The following is a 20,700-nucleotide window of genomic DNA, read 5'->3' as shown; positions in this document are numbered from 1 at the left end:
AAACTGTACAAGTAGGCTACACATTTTCTTTTTAAAAACTCAAGCAAAACATACAAAACCAAAGTTCCCCATGACCACCTCCTTTAGTACACAGACCCTCTCCCCTTCTCCACAAAGATAACCACTATAAACAGTTAGGGATGTATACTTTTTCTGCTTTTGTTTATAAGTATATTTACCTACAAGAATATATACTTTGTTTTTGTTTGAAAAAATAACATCACATTATATATATTCTGTAACTTAAAAAAATGTTCTTGGAATCATTCCATTTCAGTCATTAGTAAGTTTTGATAGCTGCATAGTAGTCTGTGGTATGAATATGTTATTTATTTAACTGGTTGCCAATTGATACTTAGGTTTCTATAGTTTGTCTTTACAAATGGTATATTTTTGTTCTTAGGGATTTAAAATACTTAAGTAATTTTGATTATATAAAACTAATATGTATCAGTACATACATTATTTTTTAATATTAATTTATTTTATTAATTTGGCTGCATTGGGTCTTAGTTGCACAATCTTCATTGTGGCCTGCACTATCTTTTATTGCGGAGTGCAGGCTGTTCCTTGCGGCATACGAGCTCCTCAAGTTGTGGCACACAGGCTCTGTAATTGTGGCACATGGGGCTCTCTAGTTGTGTAGGCTCAGTAGTCGTGGCTCTCGGGCTCTCCAGTTGTGGCACGCAGGGTCTAGAGCTCACAGGCTTAGTTGCCCTGTGGCACGTGGGATCTTAGTTCCCCGACTAGGGATCGAGCCCGCGCCCCCTGCATTGGAATCACGATGTCCTAACCACTGGACCACCAGGGAACGGAAGCCTAATTTTGCCTTATTGTATTTGTATATTTCTTACATGGGACCTGGCAAATAGTGAGTGCTGAGTAAATTTTGCTTGAGTTTAATCTTTACTTTGACCCACTCAAAATATTCTTAAAATTTTTATCAAGTCCCCGAAAACCTAAGAACAGGTTATTTTAAAAACATATTTAGGGACTTCCTTGGTGGTGCAGTGGTTAAGAATCCATCTGCCAATGCAGGGGGCACAGGTTTGAGCCCTGGTCTGGGAAGATCCCATATGCCGCAGAGGAACTAAGCCTTTGCCACAACTACTGAGCCTGTACTCTGGAGCCCACGAGCCCATGCACCTAGAGCCCATGCTCCGCAACCAGAGTAGCCACCACAGCGAGAAGCCCGCGCACCGCAATGAAGAGTAGCCCCTGCTTGCCACAACCAGAGAAAGCCTGCGCACAACAACAAAGACTCAATGCAGCCATAAATAAACAAATAAATTCAAAGAGTATTAATAATAAACATTCACAGAGCATTTTTTTCCCCACATATATAATCATTCAGTCTTACAAAAGCCCTGTGAGTTAGAGGTGGTATTATCCCCATTTCTCTGACAGGAAACTGGGACCTAGAGAGGTTATATAACTCAAATAGTATCATATAGTAAGTGTTGTAGCCAGGAAGCAAACCCAAGTGTTCTGACTTTGTTATAAAATCTTTTTTATTGTATACAAATCATGCCCTTTCCACAGGGGGATTAACTCTTCCATGATTATGGGCTGAAGAAGATATGTTAGAGGTGTTCATTTAGTATAATTCAGTAGCCACAGGCCCTGTTTTGGGCTTCTGGGTTTCATCAGTGAACAAAGCAAAAAGATCCCCCATTCACATGGAGTTTATATTCTAGCTTAGAGAGTCAAAACCAATAAACATAATTACCAAGTAAATTACTTAGTATGTCAGAAGGCCACATAGTTTATAGGAGAAGAAAATGATCATCATAAGTGGAGCAGACTGTTAATATTGTGAAGAAGACAAGTAGAATGAACGTCTAGAGGCAAGAATGTGCTGGCATATTTCAAGAATAATAGGGAACTAGGTGCCTGAGTAGGGGAGGAGAGTAGCAGGGAAATAAGATCAGGAAGTAGGGAGCAGTGGAAGCATGTATCATATAGGGTCTTTCAGGATTCAGGCTTTTACTCTGAGTAAAATGGGAAGGTTTTGAAAGGTTTTTAACATTTTAAAAGAATCATCCAGGTTGTGTTAAGAATAGGTACTAAGGCTAGACAAGGGTGGAAAAAGGGAGACCTTTTAGTTAATCTAGGAGAGGGGCATAATTTAGGAAAAAGATGGCTGTCAGAGGTGGGTCTGAACAGATTGGTGGTAGAGGTGGTGAGAAATGGCTAGACTCTAGATATATTTTGCAAATAGAGACATCAGAATTTGCCAGTGGGTTGAAAAGGAAATATAAAAGAAAGGAGTCAAGGATGACTCCAAGGTTTTTGGCTTGAGCTGCTGAAAGAATGAAATTGCCATCAACTGAGATAGTTTACAGAGAACATCGGGAGTTCCATTTTGGATCTGTTACGTTCGGAGTGTCTTTTAGATACCCAAGTGAAGTTGTTTAGAATTCAGGAGTGAAGTCTGGAATAGAAATATAAAGTTGGGACTTGTTGATATGTAGATGATATTTAAAGCCATAACAGTAGATGATCTTGAGGAAATGAGTATGGAGAGTTGAGAGAAGAGGGAACCCCAAGAACTGAGCCCTAGGACTTTCCAGTATTAAGAGGGTGGAGAGAAGAGAAAGAATCATCAAAGGAATCTAAGAAGGAACAATCAGTAATGTAGGACATAAACCTAGAGAATGTGTCTTGGGAACTAAAAGGAAGAAAAACCATGGAAGAAGGAATGATCAACCATGTCAAATTTTGCTGATGGTTAATGCAGGATGGATACGAGAATTGAAGATTATATTTAGCAATGTGAAGGCCACTAGTTATTGTGTGGCCTTCAGTGGGACATGGAAATGGCCTGGCTAGCACTATTTACATATTTTTCAAGTGGGAATTTTTGATGTTTATAGTGTTTCCTTGGCCCTGTTCAGGTTTGCCGTCCTGTTGGTGTTATGTCTGACAGTGGATCACAGCTTGGTTCAATGGGTAGCCTGACCATGAAATCACAACTTCAGATAACTGGTAAGTCTTAAAAAGATCTACTGCTTTATTTCCCCCCAACCCCCAAGATAAAAAGAAAAAAATCTTAAAATCTTTAGTGGCTGTGATGTATCAGGTTCTGAATGAATGAATGAACATAATGTTTAGATATGTAAAAATTACATTCTGATTTCAGGATATTCTTGGGTATAGTATAGGATTTGGGTTTGTTTTTTCCATTAAACATGCTTCGGCAATTGCTATTGTTTTCTGTTTTCATTTGGATTTTATTAGCTTTGTTGAGATAATTCACATACCATACAGTTTACCCTTATAGAAGTCAATGATTGTTAGTACATTCTCTTGGTTGTTGTGCAACCAACACCAGTCAATTTTAGAACATTTTCACCACTGCAGAAAGAAACCCCTGCCTCATATTCCCCAACCACCTTCAGCCCTAGCTAACTATTTTTGTCTCTATAGCTTTGCCTGTTTTGGATCTCTCATATAAATAGTCATAAAATGTGTGGCCTTTGTCTCTGACTTTTTTCACTTATCATAATAATGTTTTCAAGGTTCAGCCGTGTTGTAGCATGTATTAGTATCTAATTTCTTTTTATTGCCAAATACTATTCCATGTGTGGACATACTTTATCCATTTATCAGTTGATGGATGTTCGGGTTGGTTCCACTTTTTGGCTATTATGAATAATGCTATGAACGTTTGTATGTAAGTTTTTGTGAAGATGTATGTTTTCAGTTTTCTTGAGTATATACCTTCTACTTTCTTGAGTCACTGGGTCATGTAATATCCGTGTTTAGCTTTGTGAGGCATTCCAAATTATTTTTCAAAGCATCCACACCACTTTATATTCCCACCAGTCATGTATGAGGGTTACAATTTTGTAAGCATCCTTGCAATGCTTATCTTTTTGATTAGACACATCCTAATGGATGTGAGCCATCTCATATGGGTTTGAGTTGCATTTCTCTGATGGTTAAATGATGATGAGCATCTTTTCATGTGCTTATTGGCCATTTGTATATGTTTTTTGGAGAAATGCCTATTAAATTTTTTGGTTGCTATTGATACTTTCCTAATATCTCTTTGTTTCTTCCTCTAACCATACTAATCAAGTGTATCACTTTCAGATGAATGTTCTTAAAATGCCTCCTGATTTGTTCATTCCTGCTCAGAAACCTTCAGTGCTTCTCCTTGGCTGTGGTATTGAATTTCTTTAAAACTGGGCTAAGACCTTTTACAGGCTCCATATGATCTCTTTGTAGGTCTTTATATATCAATAGAAGCTACTTGCACTAGCCAAAGTGAGGCACTGGATTTTCTTCAGACATGCATGTGTCTATCACACAGTGGAACCCTAGTCTCTCTCCCTTTAATTTAATGGCATTTATTGATTATTTTAGTTTTTACTATACCTGGCTTATATCCACTTCTAGGTTATGAATATGAGGTCATAAACTGTATCATTATTGTCCTCCTCAAAACCTAAAAGTGATTGAGTTATATAAAAGTAACACTTTAAGTTGAAAGCATGTTAGAATTTATTCTTGGGAATCCTTTCACTAACTCCAGTCTCTTTCCTTAGCAATGTCTGATTCTCAGTGAGAGATATTAATATTTCTTTGCTAAAGCCAGATTCTAATTGTTTCTCCCCTCCCCATTCTCACGCTAGTCTTATAGCTGATTTACATTGGGCCAGGCTTCTTAAGACTTCTCTTTTGGGGCAGCTTATTGTTAAAACCTTTGATTTAAAGAATTTCTGATAGATTGTTTCAACTTTTCAGGTTACATAAGTAACATACATGCTTTTTATTTTTAAAAGCTGAGTAAAATAGTAAAGTGAGGAGTTCTTATTTATCATCTCAATCCCCAGATAAATAGGTTTATATTCCTTTAGACTTTTCTTTGCATAAACTGGCTATCTTATTTGCTATCATTACTGTCATAGTAAGAAAAACATTTAATGCCTAAATGCATTATGTCCTCAAGAAGACATAATTCTTAGCCATTTATAAGCTTTTAATCTTGGGTCTAAAAATCCTGAGCATGTACAAGTATAGGGCAAAAACATTTTAACAAAAACAAACACCATGAATTATGGATAAAAGCTATTTACGTATTTAGCAAAAATATCATTAGATATGGGACAAATGAAGAACATCAGATAATGAACAATAAAGTGCCAAGTTGACTAGAGTCAAGTGTCCTTCATAATTCATTGTTTACTTCTTTGCTTTTGGTGCTAGAAACCTCAGAACTAAGTTTTTTTTTGCACAAATCCCCTTAATTGACATTGTATTTTATAGTCTGTGTTAATGGATTAGCATAGTTTTTTTTTTTTTTCGGTAAGCTCTTCAACATCTTCCAAAATTCAAGGAAGGCATAAATATGCAAGTGTTAAGTATAAAAGCCATGGCATATGGTAATGGTGAGAAGAGACAATGACTTTGGTCAGGAAAGAGAGATCAGTATTTGACTAGAGTTACTGTGAAAGGAGGTAGTGCTTGAAGCATTGCTACTATTTCAAAGTAGAGGACTTCCCTGGTGGCACAGTGGTTAAGAATCTACCTGCGAATGCAGGGGACACGGGTTCGATCCCTGGTCTGGGAAGATCCCGCATGCTGCAGAGCAACTAAGCCCGTTTGCCACAGCTACTGAGCCTGCGCTCTAGAGCCCGCGAGCCACAACTATTGAGCCTGTGTGCCACAACTACTGAATCCCATGCGCCTAGAGTTCGTGCTCTGCAACAAGAGAAGCCACCGCAATGAGAAGCCTGTGCACTGGAGGAAAGAGTCGCCCCCACTTGCCGCAACTAGAGTAAGCCCATGCGCAGCAACGAACACCCAACACAGCCAAAAATAAGCAAATAAATAAATAAATAAATAAATTTATTTAAAAAAAAAAAGTAGATAGGTAGGGACTTCCCTGGAGGTCCAGTGGTTGAGACTGTGCTCCCAATGCAGGGGGCACGGGTTCGATCCCTGGTTGGGGAACTAAGATCCCACATGCCTCCTGGCATGGCCAAAAAAAAAGTAGAAAGGTAGAAAAGGATCTTTCAGGAATGAACATGACAGAGCAAATGATGTGAAGGAGGGAAATGCCAAGACTTCCCTTGATGTCCCTAAAAGCCACTGCTGCAGAGCAGGGACCCATGAGAATTAATGAGAGTGGATCATCTCCTTCAGGTGTGTCAAGGCTACAAAAAAAAAAAAAAATTGCTAAGGGAGATGGGAAGTAACCAGAGTTTTTAACAAAGAGCAGACAGCTGGATTTGTGTTTTAAAAGTCGGTGTAGGGGGCTTCCCTGGCGGCGCAGTGGTTGAGAGTCCGCCTGCCGATGCAGGGGATACGGGTTCGTGCCCCGGTCCGGGAAGATCCCACATGCCGTGGAGTGGCTGGGCCCGTGAGCCATGGCCGCTGAGCCTGCACGTCTGGAGCCTGTGCTCCGCAACAGGAGAGGCCCGAGTACCGCAAAAAAAAAAAAAAAAAAAAAAGTCAGTGTAGGGACTTCCCTGGTGGCACAGTGCTTAAGAATCTGCCTGCCAATGCCGGGGACACAGGTTCAAGCCCTGGTCCGGGAAGATCCCACATGCTGTGGAACAACTAAGCCCGTGTGACTGGAACCTGTGCTCCACAGCAAGAGAAGCCACCGCAATAAGAAGCGCACGCACTGCAATGAAGAGTAGCCCCCGCTCACCACAACTAGAGAAAGCCTGCACGCAGCAACAAAGACCCAACGCAGCCATAAATAAATAAATAAATAAATAAACTTCTTTTAAAAGTTGGTGTAAAAGACTCATAGGGAAATTTAGGGTCAAAAATTAAAATGTTACTCTGTGGTTCTGCTCAAATTTATTTCTTGAACTCTTTCATACGTACATTACACAATTACACACATGTATGCATACATTATTTGTTTACAATGTATGTTTGTTTGTTTGCTAATTGCTGTCCCTTACCAGATGAGGGCAAGTAGAAAATTTATTTCAGAGAAATGACATGTATTATAAGTTGTAGCAAAACTGGAGTTTTAAAATATTAAATGATAGTACTGTTGATAAATGGATTGTTTAGAGAACTTGATGTGTGTATGTGTGTTTTTTTAAATTTATTATTTTTATTTTTGGCTGCATTGGGTCTTCATTGCTGTGCGTGGGCTTTCTCTAGTTGTGGCAAGCAGGGGGTACTCTTTGTTGAGGTGCGTGGGCTTCTCATTGCGATGGCTTCTCTTGTTGTGGAGCACGGGCTCTAGGCGTGCGGGCTTAACTAGTTGTGGCATGCGGGCTCAGTAGTTGTGGTGCACGGGTTTAGTTGCTCTGTGGCTTGTGGGATCTTCCCAGACCAGGGTGCGAACCCGTGTCCCCTGCATTGGCAGGTGGATTCTTAACCACTGCGCCACGAGGGAAGTCCCAGGTTCCACTGATTTTTACTCTTGCATTTCCTGGGTCATTCTTTATTCTTTGTCTCCAATTCCATGGTCTGGATCCTTTACTTTGGACATAAGTCTGTTTTCTTACATCCTTCCCTGTCTTTAGCCATTTCCTGTTTAATTATGTTCTGTACATAACTTCAGCTATTATACTGAGCTTATCTGTGTTTTGATGCTTGCTGTATGCTAACATTATACTTACGTGGGCAAAATAAATTCTTTGGTATTCCCTAGAAATTTCTTAGTCTCAGTCCTTACTCAAAACTCATCATTTGAGGAAGAGAAACCATCTTATTTTAGTTATTACAAATTGAAATTAAACATTACTGCATTTCCCCAAATTTACTAGAACACCGTATATTTAGCTCCCAATGCTTAGAGACCAGGAGAGTCCTTCACACTTTAAAGTCAAAAGTTTATATCCAGTTCTGCCCAGCCAAGACATAGTTCTGCTACAGAGACCTCATGTAGCTTCTCATGACTTCTGAGCACAGAGATAGCACTTTCTTTAACTGGTTTTATCTCTTATCAGTTCATCATACTGCTAATCATACCTGGTCTCAGCACCCCTGTTTGTTTTACCTTGTTCATTATAGCCTCCTGATTCACAAAATAAATTGGATAAGCTAAGGATTTACTTTTACTTTATATTTAAATTGTCAAGATTTTAATTTTGTATTGGAGAGGTAGGATGAAGGATCAGTCGGGTGAAAATGTTGACCTTCAGAACAGAAGGATCAGAAGAACATTAATAAATACCATGAAATCATATGCAATAGATTGTGTGTGTGTGTGTGTGTGTGTGTGTGTGTGTGTGTGTAAGTAACTATAAAGCAGGGCAACTTATTTTCTACCATGGCTAATCATTTGGTTCAACAAATGTATTAAACGCCTGTCAGGTTTAAATCACTAAGTGCTATACGAGTTATAAAGACTGGCTATAACCTTGCCATGAAGGGGATTACAGGGTGAGTTAAACAAGTAAGAACTGATAAACTTACTAAGAGCTAAGACAGAATAGAAAGCTGTAGGAACCATATATAAATAGGAAAATCCTGTGGGGGCATAGAACAGGAACAGTTTGACTTACTAGGTTTAAAGAACCATCCGGTCAAAGAGAAGGGGGTATTTGTCTCTCAAGAAGTAGGATTTTATTGGGTGAAAAGAAAGAAGGATCATTATGAGTGGAGGGGGTAGCATGTATGAGGCATGAAAGTACTAGGCCCTTGGGAGGGACAGCAAACAGCTAAGAGTGGTTAGACTACCAGGGGCCTGGGTGGAGTTTGGTATAGGAAGAGGCTGTAAACGTACAGAGTAAGCAATGTAAAATGCCCCAGAAGAGTTTAAACTTCATTTTGCAGGCATTAGCAAATCATTGAAAAGTATTGACATCACATCTGTTCTAGGAAGATAATTCTGGTAGCTGTGAGAGATTGCATTAGAGAAGTGAGAGTAAAAATAGGCAGTTGTTAGAGGCCTCTTGGAGTAGCCCAGGTGACAGATGATATTGACATTTTTCTGATTCCTTTTCTTCCAGTTTACAATTTACAGTTTTTAAATTCCTTTAATTTACTATGGGAATTTAAATTTTAGGAAGTAGTACATTGATCTGTTTTATAATATTAGGACTGTAATGAAAGTTTTATGCAATATAAGCTTTGAGATTTGAACACTTAAATAATTTCTCCGGTCCAGGCTTTGCCGTGACCCTTGGGTAAACTTTTAAATTTTGTTGAGCTTGTTTTTTTTTTATGTATAAAAATTAAGATGATAATACCTATCTCACAGAATAGTTGTATCGAAATGACAGTCTTTAAGTGCCAGACACAGTAAACACTAACAGTTGGTGCTGGTTTCCCTGACTCTTTTTATTTTCCCATTTAAAGTTTCCTAAAATGGCTCTAGTGGGGTTGGGTGGAATTACTTGGCAAAATAGCTTTCAAAAGTTTGAATCCTAAAAAGCCACTAAGGGCAGGTCATTTCCTCCCTGTCAGGCCTGCACTGCTCTTTGTTCTAGGTTTAATCAGTTTTAGAGAATCACAAGAGCCCCTGAAATACAATGAGCTTATGCATGAGTGTGTGGGCTGTTTTACCTTTTCTCAGACCAGAAATGTATTAAAAATAGGGATTTTATATTTTTCTTTGGCAATCCTGTGATTAAATTAGGCTTTGTATTAAGTGGTAGGGCATTATAGTACATATTAATCAGAGATAGGTCTGATCCCCACTTGAGTATTTTCTGTTCTGAAAGACATTTTACTTAGTGTTTCTACCTAGATGTCTCATGAGCATCTCAAATTTTATATATTCTTTATAATACGCTTGATTTCCTGCCCATTCTTCCCTCCTCAACTTGTGCTTTCCCAGATCTTTTCCATCTTATTAAATGATACCACCTTCTATCCAGTTATTCATGCCAGAAACCTGGGAGTTATCCTTGCTTCTTTCCCCTAACTCACTCATGAAATCTAATCCTGTTGGTTCTCCTTAGAAAATGCTTATTCCTCCCCATATCCATGTTTACCACCCTAGTCCATACTACTGTCGTTTCTTAATTAGATGGCTCTAGCAGCCTCTTAAGCATAAAAGGACAAAAGTATTTGATAAACATGAAGTTGGGAGATTCAGGGCCGCCACCTGGGACCGTGCCTGCTAGGGTACCCAGACTGTCTATGTGTTGGTCTGTATATTGAGCTTCTTGGGTAGCTGCTATATAAACTTTTCTAGCAACTCACAAGGGCCCATTAGTCTTGAAGGGCACTGGCATTCTCTGAACTTTGCTGTTGGAGTATATATCCAGGTGGTAGAATATTTCCTTGGCTGTGATCATCTCATTTGTAGGGGACCAGTGAGTTGTCTCCTGTGGGAACCAGGGGGTGCTCTACTAGATTTGAATCTACTCTTCGTACCTTCCACACAATGCTAGGACAAGGCTATTTCATGGCAAAAGTGACTAACTCAAGGGTGAAGGCCAAGGATGTAAGAAGCTCTTGCTAAGATAGCAAAAGATAAATGAGATGCTAAAAATAATTTTAGTTTGTAACTCGTCTTTCATTGGCTTTCTAGCATGCTTAGAATGAAATGCAAATTCCTTATCTTGGCTTACAAAGCTAAATGTGATCTTATCTCATTTACCATTTTCCCCTGTTTGCTATACTTTTCCTCAGGTATGTCAAGCTTTTGTACCTCTGTCTGGAATTTTCTCTTCTTCCTACCTTCAGTCTTCACATGGATAGCTTCTTGTCATTTAGATGGTTGCTTAAAAGTACTTCCTTAGAAGACTTCTTTACTGCCAAGTCATATTCTGCCACATTAGGCTGTTTTTCATCACAAGGACTTATCTCTAATTGTAAACTGCTCTGTCCACAGTTTAGAGCAATATCTGATAACGTGGTAGGCATTCAAATATTTGTTTACCAAGTTTGTCAGTGTACTTTTTAATTGACCTCAAGATTTCTGGGACTGTTGATACTGACAGTTGGTGGGGGGGGGTCTACTGATGGGAATTTGGGTGGATGGTGTGGGGAAGTTCTATATTTTTTAACATGATGGGAAGAAATACAAAGGTTATATGTGAATAAAATTTGTGAATATTTTAGAGCAAACTGCTTCTCTGAGTAAAAATAATAATGCTGTGTTTAACCTTTATGAAATTAAATCTATTTGAAGGATGAACTAACATCTTGAATATTGAAATATTTTCTCTTTTATTTTACTTAGTCATTTCAGCAAAACTTAAAGAAAATAAAAAGAATTGGTTTGGGCCAAGTCCTTATGTGGAAGTCACAGTAGATGGACAGTCAAAGAAGACAGAAAAATGCAACAATACGAACAGTCCCAAATGGAAGCAACCTCTTACAGTGTAGGTTTGAAAGTATTTTCTATGGTATATTTTGTTTAGTAGGTGAGCAGAAATGCAGCTTTAAGAAAGTTTCTCACTTTTTTCTTTGTTCCTCCTCTCTTTTTTTTTTCCCCCTCTTTTTCCCTGTTCTTAGGACTCCTCCTTCTAGTCTCCTTTCTCTTTAGTTATTTGTTTTCCCAGTCTCTCCTTTTTATTGCATTGTTGCCACTGAAAAGTAGCTGGGAGATCCCAGGGTCACGGGCCTAGAAAGATTAGCAGCGCTTTCCTTAATTTAGGTTTGAAATAGAGGGCTATGAGTAGCTCACTTTATTTTTTTAATTTAATTTTTAAAAATAGTTTGTGTTTTTTAAAATTACAGTGCCCACATAGAACCTACACAGGGTTTTTTTTCCTTTAAAAAATTATGCTATACATTTTATACTTAACATACATAACATCCTTTTTCACTGAGTACGTACGGGTCTAATATCCCTTATATAGCTACATAATATTCTTTAATATGGATGGACTATGAATAATTTTACTAGTTCTCTGTTGATCGGTTGGTTTCTGATGTGCTGTTAGACAGTGTTGCAATATACATCCCTGTGCATATGTCTGTATGTTTGTGTTTTTAATCTGTCATTTGAATTCATAGAAGTAGGATGTAGCTCAATTTCAACACTTATTGACAAAGCCCCAGATGTTGGTAGGAAGGGAATTACAGGTTGAAGAGAATTATAGGTTAATTTTAATTTTTCTACTAAAATGGAAGCAAATGTATGATTTATCAACAAATGGATTTTTAAATAATATAGTGTATATGGTTTGTATATTAAAGTGTAGTTCAAAATATAACCAGTTGTTATCTCATCAAATATATAGACAAATTGCTTTCATTACCTAACATCTGGAATTCTTGCATTTTTTCTCTTAGAGAAACAAACCTGTAACTAAAAAAAGTTTTATTTCTAAATGGTGAGGTGAGACATTTGAAATGATAAGCTCTTCTCTTCACATGATACGTGCTTATGTGGACAATATTTATTCCTAATAAATGACAAAACAAATTAGCTATACCTATATTATTCTTTAACATGGATTTTTGAAGTTGTAGGGCATCTTGATGTACTTTATGATTTTGAGCAAATGAATGAAACTTAAGAATTTACTGAAGGTCATCTTGAAACCTATTTGCAGAAGTATCATTCTAATGTTTCTCATCTGTATTTATTTCAACATCGTTTCTTAGACTTCATTTTTAATTAGTGCCCCATTAGAGATTTGATCTAAATTAAACAATATGTGAGTAACATTTTTTAAAAAAACAAATCTTCAAAAGGCCACAGCCTCCAATAGCGACTGGAGATGTTCAGAATAATAGACTGAATACTCATCTACTTTGTACCAACTATCTGTGCTCACAATAAATGTACTTTAGGGCTCTTGAGCTGATAACGACATGAACTCCTTACTGGTTTAAAAGTTAAGAAGAAAGAAACTCCTTGTAGCCCTATATGGTAGTGCTATTCTTAAGCCCAGATGTTCGGGGGAACGTAGCTCAAGATCTTCTGAATTTTTAAGTTGCAGCAGATTGGCCTGCAATTTTAACACAGCTTCCATTGTTGGGTAGCAGGCTTTCCAGACTTCTCTCAAGATTTGAATCGAGGGCTTCCCTGGTGGCGCAGTGGTTGAGAGTAGTCCGCCTGCCGATGCAGGGGATATGGGTTCGTGCCCTGGTCCGGGAAGATCCCACGTGCCGCGGAGCGGCTGGGCCTGTGAGCCATGGCCGCTGAGCCTGTGCATCCGGAGCCTGTGCTCTGCAACGGGAGAGGCCACAACAGTGAGAGGCCCGCGTACCGCAAAAAAAAAAAAAAGATTTGAATTGAAATAATTAAGAGTATACCATCTTTGATGGTATACTTTATTGTCTCTCAAAGTAAAATTAAATGTATTAACTCTTTTATTCCATCCCCATTATGATTTCCCAAATGACTAACAGAGAAATGTGCTCCTTTTAAAAAATATTTATTTGTTTGTTTGTTTGTTTGTTTATATTTTTGGATGCGTTGGGTCTTCGTTGCTGTGCGAGGGCTTTTCTCTAGTTGCAGTGAGTGGGGGTTACTCTTCTTCGTGGTGCGCAGGCTTCTCATTGCGGTGGCTTCTCTTATTGCAGAGCACGAGCTCTAGGCGTGCGGGCTTCAGTAGTTGTGGCACACGGGCTTCAGTAGTTGTAGCTTGTGGGCTCTAGAGTGCAAGCTCAGTAGTTGTGGCGCACAGGCTTAGTTGCTCCACGGCATGTGCGATCTTCCTGGACCAGGGATTGAACCCGTGTCGCCTGCATTGGCAGGCAGATTCTTAACCACTGCGCCACCAGGGAAGCCCCGAGAAATGTATTCTTAATATAGTAACATATTACATATGAAAGTAACATCTGAAAGTTTTGAAAGAGAGTGAATACATTGTACAAAAAAGAAAAGGCAGTGATAAGGTGAAAGTTTCTTTGTTTAAAATACCTGTCACTGGGAATTTCCTGGCGGTCCCGTGGTTAGGACTCTGCACTTCCACTGCAGGGGGCATGGGTTCAGTCCCTGGTCAGGGAACAAATTCTAGAATTTGTCTTATAACCTTGAACCATAGGACTATGGTAGGTTATTTAGTGTTCCTGTTTTTCTAATTGAAATAGTTTTTATACAGTTTATTGCAAATTCAGATTTCTATTCTGTATTGGCATTTAGCAAGGTCTGGAAGAGTCTTTATTTGACAGTTGTCCCAGACACTTTGCCTCTAACAGTGTGAAACTTGGGGTAATATAATCCTCAAATCATTTAAGTAGCTGACCGAGAAACTTCTTAATGTAAATTTTAATGACAAATTTTTGTTCAGATTACAGACTGCCATTACAGTCTGGCTGTGTGATCTTGGGCAATTTGCTTAACCTCTCTGAATATCAGCTTCTATATCTGAAGATGGGAGTGGTAATTCTCATCTCAGGGTTGCTGTGAAGATTAAACGAAATAATCCTAAGCTCAGCATACTACCTGACGTAAAATAAGGATTTAATTTATAAATTCACTTTTTTGTACTACGAAAGTAAAACTGATTTTTCAACAGTTTGTAGCATGGTGAGCACTTTTACTTTTGTTGATGATACACATGCATGAAAGTGCCCCTATAGTTCAGTGACAAGTGAAGATGACCATAGGCAGTATTGGTTGTACAGTAAACTGTAATGTGTGCAGTGAGAAGATTTTAATTATAATTTATTTACAGTCTTGTGATATTTAAGGAAATTTTTTTTCACCTTTTTTTTCACCTGTAGTATCGTCACCCCTGTGAGTAAATTACATTTTCGTGTGTGGAGTCACCAGACACTGAAATCTGATGTTTTGTTGGGAACTGCTGCATTAGATATCTATGAAACATTAAAGTCAAACAATATGAAACGTATGTATGTAAAAACAATAGAATATGCTCACCTTTTGTTTTTCTGCAAGAAATTCAGATGCCCAATGTGGAGAAACTATGTTCACTATTTGTTTTTAGGTTTACTTGGTTATGATATTAATAGGGAGATGAATCTTGAACTGTTTAATGCATTCTGAGTAACTGTGGTTTGGCCATTCATTTTGGATCTGATATTTTAAATATTTATTTAGTAAATAGGTATTTATTGAAGGCTATATACTCAAAACAAAAAATATAGAGCAGAGCTGAAGGAAAAATGTAATCTCACTACAGAGAGACAAATTAATATTTTGGTTAATATTTTGACATTTCCTTTTCAAATGCTTATTTTAAAAACTTCCTCATTTTAGATGGTTGTAGTTTTATTTATACGTGTATATCTCTATCTTTAGATATCTATATATATTATAGATACATAAAAACTTGAAACATGCTTATTTTAATTAATATATCATGATTTTAAAACATTTAATCCCTTGAGTATCTAAAACATCTAAGAATTTTATTTCTCATTTAGGATTTACAAGATGAAAATTCATTCTTAAATTGTTTTCAGTCAATATAAGTCAGGCATATATTGCTGAGTAGTCTTAGTTGTCCTGCTGGCTCATTTTGTAAAAGAGAATGAATATAATAAGTGAGATGATTTAAGCTATTTAGTATCTTACATTGTGGATATTAACCATTAGGAAATTTTGTTCTATTTTAAAAATGTTTTTGGCGTCAAAAGGCCTGAAACCTTGGGTGAAGTGTATTAAAACAAATTGTGTACACATAAATGTAAAGTTTTTCTGACAGTTTTGTTTTCAGCAGTTAAGACTTAAAGGAAAAGAAGTGACCATTTTCTGTAATTTTATTCTCTTCCAGTTGAGGAAGTAGTTGTGACTTTACAGCTTGTAGGTGACAAAGAACCAACAGAGACAATAGGAGATTTGTCAGTTTGTCTTGATGGGCTGCAGCTAGAGTCTGAAGTTGTTGCTAATGGTGAAACTACATGTTCAGAAAGTAAGTAATCACTTCTTATATAGGGTCTTTAATGATTCTTCTTACATTAGCCACTGTAGTGTGTTGTAATTATTGCTGTTCTTTTCCACATTAAAGAAATTATTTTATTTCCTTTTTAAAAAGAGGCATTTTTCATTTTAAACTTTTAGTGCATTGTTTCTATGAGGAAAACATTTTTCTATAAGTTGAAAAGCTAGCCAAGTAAAAGCTACATCACAGTTGGCCCTATGAGTGATGAATTGATTTATAAAGCATCCGTTCTGTAGGCCAACAGTGGCAGTTAGTATGGCACATTTGATGCTACACCTTCTCCAGTGCTAATGGCAGACATAGTTTACTCTCTGTAGCAGTCTGATTGAGTTTAAATTTGACTCAGAATCCTTCTTAGTACTGTACCAGACAAGCCAGTAACAAGCTGGAATCCATTTGCCATTCCTCTTCCATTTTTGTAGGCTACATTTATTGAGATGTCTTTGAGTTATAATAATGACAGAACCAATTCTTTATATGTATGCTGATATATTTTACAGTTTATGATTTAGTAGTGTTTGTTAAAGGAAATAAATATGAGCTGTAATTAAAAAGTTGGATAGCACCTGAGTTAGTGCCTGCACAGCTAGCATGCTTAATTAAAACCACTTCTCAGTGAATTCTCTTTAGATATTTCCAACCCTTATTAATGTGCTAATAAGTGTATTTTCACTTGAAACACAGATTGTAGAAGCCCCAAGACAAAGCGCATATTAATGGTCTCCTTGATTAGTCTGACAGAGATCTTTTTGTTTACTTAGAAACTGCCTTATGAAACATTTTGCAGTTGTCAGGTGCTGCTGTACTTCTCTTCCTACTTTGGAAGACTTCCTACTTCCTTTCTAACTCATGACCCTTTTTAATAGCAGAACCTTTAAGATAGTCTTGGTGTTTCTTCCAGTTTGGTTCTTTGGGGTTAATGAGGGTGGAAAGACACTTCTGAATTGGTTATACTGCTTCAGAGTTGACCTGTTCATCTTAATTGACTGTTATTCACAGGAACTCTGTAATAGTTACATTTTTCTATAAATTGGAATTCCGGAAGGTAATAAAAGTTAAGTTACATTGTTAAACTGCTCTAAAACCTCAGTATTTATAGCTTCCTAAGATTTTTTCCCTACAAATTGAAACTGCTACTAATGCAGAATATTTAATAATTAACAAAAGTAAAGCATGTCAGCCTTCATATTTCAGAGTAGACTCTAAACTGCATATTATACTTATGACTTTACTGTTTGTTTCCTACAGAAGTGGACATTTCTGTGTAACCAGTTTTTGACTCAAGTAGGAAAATAATTGACAGAATTTAATCTCATTCTCTGAAGTAAAGAGAGGTTTTAACTGGGAAGTCACAGTGGATTTTAGGGCTAGAGTTGCCACATACAGTAGCTGCCATTTGTGTAATGTTTACCATGTGCCAGGCACTGTGTTGGTGTGTTTACATATATATTCATTTAACCATCACAATTTTGTAAGACATTTTGCATATAAAAGAAAGTGAGGCTCTGAGAGTTTAAATAGTATGTCCCGTATCACACCAACAAGTGTGATGCAGAGTCAAGATTGAAACACAAATATTTGTTGGTTTCCTTTTCTTTCCAATACACTTTCCGTTTCACACTTAAAAACTTAAGAACTTTAAATCAAATCATGAGCTGTTATAAGTAAGCAAAGAAAACCCAATTAAGTCCACAAGCATCTGTGGTGGGAACTTCACTTGTATTGTTTTTTGATTGATTCCATTTCTGTAACTTTAACTATAAGCCAGAAATGAAAATTAGAGTTTAGCACTAAAATTGAATTTCTGTCATCTGAGCATTGGTTGGTTTCTTTTGTATTCTAATATTTTTCTAATGTTACAGAGTTTTAGTGTTTTTTCCCCCCTCTGTGTGTTCAGTCAAGTTTTTGTGGCTTTGCTGTACAGCAAAAACTAATACAACATTTTAAATCAACTATACTCCAATAAAAAATTAATTAAAAAACAAAAACGTTTTTGTGGAAGAACTCATGGGATTTTAGACTTTAATATTTTTGGTTAATTTAAAAATAATGCTTATAAAAAGATCTGTCTGAATTTTGGTATTAAAAGTCACCAAATAATAGCTTGTTATATATTTAGATATACTGCGAAGATTTTTCTAATAAGATAGCATTATCTCTTTTGATAGTTAAAATTTTCTTTTTTTTGGTAGATAAAATTTTCATTCTTTTTGGTGGATAAATTTTCTAAAAATGGCAGTTATATAAGTAAACCCTTTTTCAGGTGAAACAGATTTTACTCACTATGTTTGTTTGTTCTTCCCACTTCAAGCTTTATTTAAAAACCAGAGAGCTTTATGTTCCCATTCTACCTCCCCTACCACTGTCTTCACTCAAGTAACCCATTTAATATCCCAACTGAGAGTGTCATTTGTAACATTTTCTTTGATACTCTTCCTTATTTTTCTGTTTAGGAAGTAGTTACATAATTTGTCTTGATGTTTTCCTTTTCTTAAGTACAGAGTTAATCTGCTTTTATGAGTCTTTGGTAAGAAGAAGCCTTTGTTTAATTTGCTAGTTAGGTAGACTTATTATAGCTCTCAGATCTAAATTAACCTAACAAATTGAGAGTAGGTAGTTGTTCATTTCTGCAAGAACTTCCCATTCATGTATTTTGATTTCTTGGGTGGGTGGTGGTGGTTGATTGTTAGTTCAACACCTGTCTTCCCAAATATGGCATTCAACAAGAAACACTGAAAAGTATCATCATGAAAGGCAGTAGTTTTCCTAAAGAGAAATAAAAGTCTATTTTACTTTTAAATTTATGATAATAAAATAGGAACATATTCTTGTAAAGATCTTTATTCTTTACCATGGATGCTCTGGAAATGTATTTAAAATTAATTTGGGGATAGTTGTTGGCATATGTGACCTCCGGTTCTTATTGTGTATGTTCCATTTTGTTTTGGTTTTATCTCATTCTTTCCCAGTCTTTCTCATTAAACTATAGTTTTTGTGGTTTCTTTTGATTTTAGGATAAATAGTCATTTTCATGTGTGATTATATCTATAATGTTTCTTTTCGGTAAAATAAATTCTAAGAAACTAGATGAAGTTTTTTGCTATACCAAATATTATTTGAAATTACTATACCTCCGCTGGGTCTGGGTACCAACTAATTATTTTATAGAGAGAAATTTTGCTGTAATGGTATTTTTTAAAATTTGACTTACATTTGATTGATTATTTTAAATGTTTGCTCAGAATATTAACTAACGTCACAAAAAAGCCAGCAAAACTTCCTTTACACACATACTTTTTTTAATCTTTATTAGTGCTATTTTAAAAATGGAAGTATTGGGAATTCCCTGGTGGTCCAGTGGATAGGACTTGGTGCTCTCACTGCCAGGGACCCGGGTTTGATCTTAAGAATTAGAATATGAACAATATCATTGCATCCACCCGTGTTCTCCTCCCTATATCGATCCTTGTCTTTTCCCTAGAGATAATCACTATTCTGAACTTTGAATTTATCATTTCCTTGCTTTAAAATTTTTTTCACATATGCATGTGTCATTTTGCACTCTATGAAAATATCAGTGTTGCCTTTTAAGATTTATCCATTTTTTGTCTGTAATTCACTTATTTTCATGGCTGTATAATAATCCATTGGGTGAATATACCACAGCTTATCCTTTTTTTTTTTTTTTTTTTTTTTTTTGCGGTACGTGGGCCTCTCACAGTTGTGGCCTCTCCCATCGCGGAGCACAGGCTCCGGACACGCAGGCCCAGCGGCGATGGCTCACGGGCCCAGCCGCTCTGTGGCATGTGGGATCTTCCCGGACCGAGGCACGAACCTGTGTCCCCTGCATCGGCAGGCGGACTCTTAACCACTGCGCCACCAGGGAAGCCCAGATTTATATTTTTTAACTATTGTTGAAAGCACAAGATTAGATCTAAATAATTTATGTCATCAATTTCATAGTTATGGCTTTATTCTGTGTTGAAGTGAAATCAAAGATTGAACAAAAATAACCCTTGTTCGAACTTTGAAATGTAAGTGTCAGGAAACAATAATAGTTAATGTTTATAGCGTGCTTATATGTGCCGGGCACTGTTCTAAATGTTTAATTTTCACAACTGTTCTGTGAAGGTAGGCATCATTATTGTTCCCATTTTATACACGAGGTAAAAGGCACAGGAAAATCAATCGTATTTCTCTAAGGTCTCACAAAGTTAGTACATGTTGAACCTAGAATACAGACCCAGGCAGTCTGGCCTCAGTCTATGTCATTAAATATGTACTATGCTTCACTGTAGTAAATGATAAAGTTTAGAAGTAGCAATTATTGGTAGAGTTAAATGGATTATTTCAAATTGTCTTCTTATTTTTTGAAAAAAGTGGAATACTGATTGACTGATTTTAATAACTTATGATATTTTGTTTTGGTTTTCTGCTTTCATTTATGTCATTTATCAGCTATTTTAGGAAAATATATTCCATATAAAAATAATTCTTATAAAATTGAAGCATACTGTTTTCAGCCAAAATGTATTTCATTGTACCGTGTTTTTTAAAACCATTTTTAACAGCTTTATTGGCATGTATTTTATATTTCATAAAATTTACCTATTTCAAGTGTGTTAATTTAATGATTTTTAGTAATTTAATGATTTTTAGTAATTTAATGGAGTGATCTAATCATTTACTGTAAATCAGATTTAGAACATTTTCATTTGCTAGTAAGATCCCTCCTGCTTATTCACAGGAAATCCCATTTTGACCTCTAGCCTAGAGCAACCACTAATCTATTTTCTGTCTCTAAAAATTCATCTTTTCTGGACATTTTATGTAAATGGAATCATAACAATATGTAGTCTTTGTGTCAGGCTTGTTTCACTTAGCATAATGTCTTTTCAGGTTTATCAGTGACATAGCATGTTTCAGTAGTTTGTTCCTTTTTATTATTGAATAGTTTTCC

General features: G+C 36.6%; 1 protein-coding gene across 1 annotated transcript in view; it reads left to right on the top strand.

Moving 5' to 3' along the window:
- The window catches only part of ITCH (itchy E3 ubiquitin protein ligase), a 120,924-nt gene that overhangs the window by 41,440 nt on the left and 58,784 nt on the right, over positions 1 to 20,700 (top strand). The window contains exons 3-6 of the mRNA XM_060119851.1: positions 2,898 to 2,988; positions 11,117 to 11,258; positions 14,560 to 14,684; positions 15,573 to 15,710. Coding sequence (XP_059975834.1) covers positions 2,919 to 2,988; positions 11,117 to 11,258; positions 14,560 to 14,684; positions 15,573 to 15,710 — 475 coding nt within the window. The 5' untranslated portion in view covers positions 2,898 to 2,918. The remainder of the gene's footprint in view (positions 1 to 2,897; positions 2,989 to 11,116; positions 11,259 to 14,559; positions 14,685 to 15,572; positions 15,711 to 20,700) is intronic.

The sequence above is a fragment of the Mesoplodon densirostris genome, chromosome 16 (genome assembly GCF_025265405.1).
Source record: "Mesoplodon densirostris isolate mMesDen1 chromosome 16, mMesDen1 primary haplotype, whole genome shotgun sequence".
Taxonomy (NCBI): Eukaryota; Metazoa; Chordata; class Mammalia; order Artiodactyla; family Ziphiidae; genus Mesoplodon; species Mesoplodon densirostris.
Note: the sequence above shows the minus strand (reverse complement) of the source record. Positions and strands in the feature narration are given on the sequence as shown.